This window comes from Lontra canadensis, unplaced genomic scaffold, assembly GCF_010015895.1.
Source record: "Lontra canadensis isolate GAN:19392208 unplaced genomic scaffold, GSC_riverotter_1.0 scaffold35, whole genome shotgun sequence".
NCBI classification, from domain to species: domain Eukaryota; kingdom Metazoa; phylum Chordata; class Mammalia; order Carnivora; family Mustelidae; genus Lontra; species Lontra canadensis.
In genome coordinates, this window is record NW_022631029.1 from 8,056,341 (window position 1) to 8,064,759 (window position 8,419).

Below are 8,419 nucleotides of genomic sequence, written 5' to 3' on the forward strand. Positions count from 1 at the left end.
GGCAAGCCTTGCTTTCCTCTTGTCAGCTGATGGTAGAAGTTTCTCTGGCAGCATTCCTTTGGATACCTTGATTATTACCAGTCATGTCTCTGTGGAAAAGGACTTCTACCCTAAAATTGTTGGGTGGAATAAGGGAGTGAGCTCCTCAGGCCGGCTTCAGGGCCTGGGCTCTCCAAGGACAGAAGTGGGCTCTATTTCCCGAACTTAGTTGACTAATGAACTCTCCCTTAGTCAGAGCTCCTTGGACTCTTTGATAAATACTCTTCTAGAGTAGTTGTTTCCAGCTCCCCACCCTGGGTTTTGCAGTTTTTCCTGAGATTTGAAGAGCAGGTTCATTAAGACGTTAGATACGGCTAGCTGTACTTGCTACCCAAATGTGTCCCACTCTACTTGAATGTATGTCCCACTGACGGGGTAGTTTAAGTGAGGCGTCTGGAGATACTGAGTTGTCCCTTGCAGCCAGGGTCGTATGCATATCCACTTCTGGGCAGGAAGGGCATATGACTCGAGCAAAACTGGTGTCTGCAGAGGGCAGGGAGAAGTCTGAGACAGGGTTGAAAAGGAGTGCTGAGGGAGGAGACGCTGGGACCTTACTCCGCAGGCCAGGCGGGCAAGTAGGCGGCAAGGCATGTTGCTGTCGTGGAGACCCACAACATTCTTGAGCCCAACGGCCTCAGTTCTCTGGTATGGGACTTGTGTTTGGGTGCCACCACTGCTGTCTGCCCGCAGTGTGACCTTGGGCAATCATTTGCCTTCCAAGCTAGCCTATCTGGCAGCCCCAGTCTCCCATGACAGGTGAATGAGAGCTCCAGGAGCAGAGCTGGTTCCCCAGCAGAAATTCTTGAGTAGCACGTTCAGCCTGTCGCGCAGCTTGGGCAAGGCCAGGGAGGAACTGTTGTGATCATTGTCCGCTTAGGCATTGACAGTGCCACTTAACTCATGCTGGTGTCTCTTCTAGGTGTCCACGGCGGGGAAGGAGGCCTTGCCGTCCTGGCTGCACTGGGACCCGCAGAGCCACACCCTGGAGGGCCTCCCTCTCGACACCGATAAGGGCGTGCATTACATTTCAGTGAGCGCCACGCGGCTGGGGGCCAACGGGAGCCACGTCCCGCAGAGCTCCAGTGTGTTCTCTATTGAGGTCTACCCTGAAGACCACAGCGAGCCGCAGTCTGTGCGGGCGGCATCGCCAGAGCCTGCTGAGGCAGCGTCCTCTGCCTGTGCTGCCGACGAGCCTGTGACTGTCCTGACGGTCATTCTAGATGCTGACCTCACCAAGATGACCCCGAAGCAAAGACTTGACCTCCTGCACAGGATGCGGAGCTTCTCCGAAGTGGAGCTCCCCAACATGAAGTTGGTCCCCGTGGTGAACAACAGACTGTTCGACATGTCAGCCTTCATGGCCGGCCCCGGCAATGCGAAAAAGGTGGTGGAGAATGGGGCCCTGCTCTCTTGGAAGCTGGGCTGCTCCCTGAACCAGAACAATGTGCCTGATATCCGTGGTGTGGAGGCCCCTGCCAGGGAGGGCGCTATGTCTGCCCAGCTGGGCTACCCTGTGGTGGGTTGGCATATCGCCAACAAGAAGCCCCCTCTCCCCAAACGCATCCGGAGGCAGATCCATGCCACTCCCACACCTGTCACTGCCATTGGGCCTCCCACCACGGCCATCCAGGAGCCACCGTCCAGAATCGTGCCTACCCCCACATCCCCAGCCATTGCTCCTCCAACAGAGACACTGGCTCCTCCAGTCAGAGACCCTGTTCCTGGAAAGCCCACAGTCACCACTCGGACTCGAGGTGCCATTATTCAGACCCCGACCCTAGGCCCCATCCAGCCCACTCGGGTGTCAGAAGCTGGCACCACGGTTCCTGGCCAGATCCGCCCAACGATGACCATTCCTGGCTACGTGGAGCCCACGGCCGTTGCCACCCCTCCCACGACTACCACCAAGAAGCCACGTGTATCCACACCAAAACCAGCCACGCCTTCTACTGACTCCTCTACCACAACTCGAAGGCCGACCAAAAAGCCACGGACACCCCGACCGGTGCCGCGGGTCACCACCAAAGCTCCCATCACCAGACTGGAAACCGCTTCCCCGCCTACTCGCATCCGCACCACCACCAGTGGGGTTCCCCGCGGAGGAGAACCCAACCAGCGGCCAGAGCTGAAGAACCACATCGACAGGGTGGATGCCTGGGTGGGCACGTACTTCGAGGTGAAGATCCCGTCAGACACCTTCTATGACAACGAGGACACCACCACCGACAAGCTGAAGCTGACCCTGAAGCTTCGGGAGCAGCAGCTGGTAGGCGAGAAGTCTTGGGTGCAGTTCAACAGCAACAGCCAGCTCATGTACGGCCTGCCCGACAGCAGCCACGTGGGCAAGCACGAGTACTTCATGCACGCCACGGACAAGGGGGGCCTGACCGCTGTGGATGCCTTCGAGATCCACGTCCACAAGCGCCCTCAAGGGGACAGGGCTCCCGCGCGGTTCAAGGCCAAGTTTGTGGGTGACCCAGCCCCCGTGGTTAACGACATCCACAAGAAGATCGCCCTGGTGAAGAAGCTGGCCTTTGCCTTTGGGGACCGCAACTGTAGCACCGTCACCCTGCAGAACATCACCCGGGGCTCCATCGTGGTGGAGTGGACGAACAACACTCTGCCCCTGGAGCCCTGCCCCAAGGAGCAGATCACGGGGCTGAGCCGGAGGATCGCGGAGGATGACGGGAAGCCGCGGGCTGCCTTCTCCAATGCCCTGGAGCCTGACTTTAAGGCCATGAGCGTCTCGGTGACTGGCGCTGGCAGCTGCCGGCATCTGCAGTTCATCCCCATGGCGCCGCCCGAGAGAGCGCCCTCAGAGGCGCCACCCACAGAGGGGCCGGACAGGGACCCCGAGAAGAGCAGTGAGGATGACGTCTACCTGCACACGGTCATCCCGGCCGTCGTGGTCGCGGCCATCCTGCTCATCGCCGGCATCATTGCCATGATCTGCTACCGCAAGAAGCGGAAGGGCAAGCTCACCCTCGAGGACCAGGCCACCTTCATCAAGAAGGGGGTGCCTATCATCTTTGCAGACGAGCTGGATGACTCCAAGCCCCCACCCTCCTCCAGCATGCCACTTATCCTACAGGAGGAGAAAGCCCCTCTCCCCCCTCCTGAGTACCCCAACCAGAGCGTGCCCGAGACCACTCCTCTGAACCAGGACACCGTGGGAGAGTACACGCCCCTGCGGGATGAGGATCCCAACGCGCCTCCCTACCAGCCCCCCCCACCCTTCACTGCCCCCATGGAGGGCAAGGGCTCCCGTCCCAAGAACATGACCCCATACCGGTCGCCCCCTCCCTACGTGCCCCCTTAACCCACAAGCGCCTGGGTGGAGGCAGGGGTAGGGCAGGGCCCTGGAGACAACACGGTGTTGTCTGTGGAGACCGGTGGCCTGCAGACCATCGCCCACTGGGAGCCGACACCTGACCTAGCACACACTGACACGCGAGGCCTGGCCGAGCCCGCCCTCTCTGGTCCTCCAAACCCCAAAGCAGCTGGAGAGACTTTGGGGACATTTTTACTTTTATTTTTTGCCTAACAGCTTTTTCGTTTGTTCATAGAAAATTCTTTGCTGCGGTTTTGATGGCTGGCTCTGAAAGCACTGTTTGGAGTAGAGGTAGATGGAGGGAGCGAGGGGCCGTGAATGAACTCGCGGGCAGTGCTGGGCGGCCTCCCAGCTCTCTGCGTTTTGCCTTTAACACTAACTGTACTGTTTTTTCTATTCACGTGTGTCTAGCTGCAGGATGTAACATGGAAAACAGTAGCTAAAGATTAAAGTCAAAGGACTTTCAGAAGTTAAGGTTAAGTTTTTACATTTAATCTGCTGTTTACCTAAACTTGTATGTATAATTTTTGGGTGGGTATGGGAAATTGCTTTGCTAAAAATAAGCTCCCAGGGTGTTTCAAACTTAGAGAAGACCAAGGGACAGTATTTTTTATCAAAGGAATCCTATTTTTTCACACTATGTAAACTTGGTTGCTCTGATACCGCAGAGCCTGCCTGGGGGCCTCCCGGCTGTGGCTCTGGGGCCGGGGTCCTGGTGCTGGGCTTGCTCTCCCGCTCTTGCCAGAGGCCGGAAGCTGGAGGGGCCTCTTGGCCGTGGACATCCACACCCCCACCGCATGCACGCTAGTGGCCCACCACCAAGGGGTCTTCATTTCCATGGAAAAGGGACTCCAAGAGGCAGTGGTGGCTGTGGCCCCCAACCTAGGTGCTCCAGGGTGGGCCGGCTGCTCGTGGGGGTGGCTTGGGGGGGTCGAGGGACTCGACCACATCAACATACTTTCTTTTACCCTTCTTCTGTGTGTTTTTTTTCCCCTCCTGAAAGGAATATCATGGTTTTTGAAACACTCAGTGGGGGACATTTTGGTGAAGATGCAATATTTTTATGTCATGTGATGCTCTTTCCTCACTTGACCTTGGCCGCTTTGCCCCAACAGTCCACAGCCCCACCCTGACCCACCCCACCCCTCTTCTCTGGCACTGCAGCCCCGGGCCTTGGGCTGGGAAAGGTCTGGTGGCAGGGGAGGAGTGCCAGCAATAGTTCATAGTCGAAATCTGTGGGCTCTCAAAGCTAATTTTTTACTAAAGTTTTTATACAGCCTCAAATTGTTTTATTAAAAAAAAGATTAAAAATGGTGATGCTTACAGCAGTTTGTACGAGCTCTTAGTGTTGATTCCATGGAACTGACGGCTTTGCTCATTTTGATTTTTTCCCCCCCTTTTCATAATGGTTTAAATTCTCAAATTACACTGAGCTTCTTTTGTCTTTTTTAGCAGAACGTCCGTCCGTCCATCTGCATCTCTGTCCCGTGACTCAGGGGTGCCCACTCTGCTTTGATTCTCCTCCTTTGGAAGAAACCATTTTGAGCATGACTTTTCTTGATGTCTAAGAGTTATTTTGGGTACCTTTTAGGGAGGAATGCCTTTTGCAATAACGTATCCCTTCCGTGATCTAGGGCCGGTGGGTGGACCCAGGCTCCCTTTGCACACCGAGCAGCCACTTCTAAGCCATATCGACTGTTTCACAGAGGATTTGTGTGTGCTGCCTCAAGAGGGGAGGGCTAGTCAGAGAGGAGGGGGTCTCCAGCCTGCCCTTCTCAGGAGGGCATTCCCCCTGCGCCTTTTCCCACAGGGCCCAGCCTCTCTCCCTGCCCAGCCCTTGGTACTCAAGCGAGCAGTGTCCCTGTGGTGGGGGAGCCTGTGGATGAGGGCTCAGTGGACCTCTGGTGACTGGGTCTCATGCCTCCCAGCCCTGATCCAAGCCAGAGTTTCCCCATTGCCCCAGAGTCAGGAGCACAAGTGGGGTCTGACCTGGTGAGATTATTTTTGATGACCTCATCAAAAAGTAAACAATTCCTAGTGTTCCAGGTGAGGGCTTTGAAAGGCCTTCCAAACAGCTCCGTTGCCCCTAGCAACCCCACCATCGGGCACTGCCACGCAGAGACATGGCTGGCCCCGAATGGCCTGTTGCCATAGCAACCGGAGGCGATGGGGCAGTGAACAGAATAACAACAGCAACAATGCCCTTGCAGGCAGCCTCCTCTCCTGGCCATGGCCGTTGGACTCTGTGAGACAGAGCCAATCTCACATTCAAGTGTTCACCAACCACTGACATGTTTTTATTTCCTTCTATATGATTTTAAGATGTGTTTTCTGCATTCTGTATAGAAACATATCAAACTAAATAAAAGCAGTGTCTTTATTACAATGCCATTGCCTCCAAGCATCTATTTCCCTGGCCCCTGCAATGTTCTAGGATATGAATGGGCTGCAGGTCTGGTGTCCATGTGATGGAGGGAGGAGGGGACCCAGCCAGGCCCATTCAGAGGACTTGGAGGTGGCCTTTGTGCAGCTGACCCGATAGCCTCCGTGCCTTAGCACTTTTATGCCCCTGAGAGGGGTGGGCGTGGGCTCCAGAAACTGCCAACACACAGCTCTCCCTAGCCACTCTTCTTTCTGCCTGAGCCAGCAGAGAAATTTTGAGCTTCAGTTTCCTCATGCGGGACGACCGTGAGAAAGGTCCTGCCTGCCATAGGCTTGGCTGCCTCAGGGTGGGTATACCTCTGCAGTTCCACTCCAGCTCCTGCCCCTACTGTCTTGAGGTCTTGGGTCTGGCCAGTCTCCCAGGGAGTCTCAAGAAGGCAGGGTTGGCCTTGGCCTTTTAGTGGGGAGAAGAGAATGGTTTCTGTTCTGCCCTGGTTGGGCCTATGGATTCTGGGGGCCTGCCCCTAAGTGCCCTTCCTGGGATGGACAGGCCAGCTGGGTAGCATGACTCAGTGCCCGGGAAGAGGCTGGGTTGTCCTGTCACACGGCCCAGAGTGTGGGAGGCAGGGGACACAGCAGCTGTGTCCAGTGGCAGTATCAGGAGCCATTGGTCACAGAACAACTGGTACCTCTTCTGGGCTTGCTCCCACCCCCACAGGGTCCTCGCCCTCTCCACCTGTATTCCCCAGGCTGCTTCTCTGCCCATCACCTTTAAGACCTAGAGCTGAGACCTGTCTCCGATTGTAGGTGGAGCTGAGTTCCCACGACTACTTGGAGAATACCCTGCTGATAAGTGCCAGGAAGGGCTGTCCCCAATTCAGGGCCACGTAGGCCTCGCAGCAGGGGCCCAGGAAGTCACCCTGCTCTTGCTCTCTTGGCCTCAGGAAGTTCTGCTTAATGTTTAACCTGAAACCACTGGGCTATGAGTGGACTCAGTATTCTGAGCTCAAGCAAAGGGATTCCTGGCTTTGGCAGAAAATAGTAAGGTCCGCAGGGCCAGGAAGGAGAGAAACCACAAGGGCCTTTGGCCTCTGCATTGTCCCGCTCTTCTTTGGGAATGTCCGATGTTTGGACCGGCAGACCCCTGCTCCCCAGCACTCCTGCAAAGTCTGTAACTTCCTGGTAGAAGTGGGACTGTACTCAGGTCTGAGCTGGAGAGGGTGATGGAGGAAAGGAGCAAGAAGAAAGGGACAGACCCACAGGTATCCCTTCCTGTCTACCTCTGACCCCGAGCAAGTTGCTGGGATCCCTCTGGCCTGGCTTCCTTGTCTATAAGGTGGGGATAAGACTGGTCTCCGAGGGGTTCTAAGACACCCTGAGAGTTGGGATAAAGGGTCAACTTCAAACACATCTGCCTGAAAAAGGGACAATCTGAATGACGCTTGAAGAACCTGCATTCTCTCCTCTTGTGAAAGCACCTCACTGGGCCAAGATCCTCAGGCTCGGCCTGGACCGACGCTGTTGGCTGGGAAATATTGGGGTCTCTAGGAGCTCCTCTAGAATGCCCCTAGTTTGGTGGGAAGGCTCCACGTGACTCATCCTGCTGCAGCTCCCAGCCTGGGCTCCCCTGGTGCCCGGGCTGAGCAAGCTCCTGGGAGAGGCCCTTCCCAAGGTCCTCTAAAGCATGGAAGACCCCACCCCAGAGGCAGCTTTTTGAGGGTGAGCTTCACTCCTTTCTAAAGTTTACTGTATCTTAAAAACAACAATCGGCTGGGCTGCCTGGGCGGCTCAGTTGGTCGAACTTCCAAATCTTGGTTTCAGCTCTGGTCAAGCACTCGGTGTCATAAGTTGGAGCCCCACGTCAGCCTCCATGCTCAGTGGAGTCCGCAGGAAATTCTCTCTCTCCCTCTGTCCCTCCCACCTCTCTCTCTCTCTGTCTCTCTCACAAATAAATAAATAAATACTTAAAAACAACAGCAACCAATTGGGGCAGCTGGGCAGCTCAGTCGGTTAAGCGTCTGCCTTGGGCTTAGCTCATGATCTTAGGGTCTTGGAATTGAGTCCTGCGTCGGACTCCCTGCTTAGCAGGGAGTCTGCTTCTCCCTCTCCCTGTGCCTCTACCCCTGCTCGTGCTCTTGCTCTCAAATAAATAAAGAAAATATTTTTAAAAATACCAATTGGTGGAGTGCCTGGGTGGCTCAGTCATTAAGTGTCTGCCTTCAGCTCAGGTCATGGTCCCAGAGTCCTGGGATGGAGTCCCGCATTGGGCTCCTTGTTCAGCGGGAAGCCTGCTTCTCTCTCTGCCATGCCCCCAGCTTGTGTTCCCTCTCTCGCTGTCTCTCTCTCTGTCAAATAAATAAATAAAATCTTAAAAAAAAACCACAAAACAAAACTAAGTCATTGGCTAATGACTTAACTGTTTCTTGCTTTGCTTACCTTCTTGATCACCAGCTTGAGGCAAGGTGATTGAGGCCGAGAGAAGCAACCAGGTCGTGTGGCTAGTGCAAGGCAGCTTCAGTTCTCAACACTTCAGGTTTTTTTCCTGCTTGTAAGATTTTGTTCATGTAGAGCAGCAAAGAATTATCTGAAGTCCCCTCCCACCCCACTGCGGGATACCGGGTACCATTTCCCTTAAGAGGACCCTATAGAAGACCCAGAGAAGATAGG

The 8,419-nt window shown here is 55.2% G+C and overlaps 1 protein-coding gene across 5 annotated transcripts in view; it reads left to right on the forward strand.

The window, feature by feature from the left end:
* The window catches only part of DAG1 (dystroglycan 1), a 65,774-nt gene extending 60,381 nt beyond the window's left edge, over nucleotides 1-5,393 (forward strand). For all 5 annotated transcript variants that reach the window (XM_032868056.1, XM_032868058.1, XM_032868061.1 and 2 more), the window contains exon 3: nucleotides 959-5,393. In XM_032868056.1, the coding sequence (XP_032723947.1) occupies nucleotides 959-3,358 (2,400 nt within the window). In that variant the 3' untranslated portion in view covers nucleotides 3,359-5,393. The remainder of the gene's footprint in view (nucleotides 1-958) is intronic.
* Nucleotides 5,394-8,419: the final 3,026 nt, after the last annotated feature.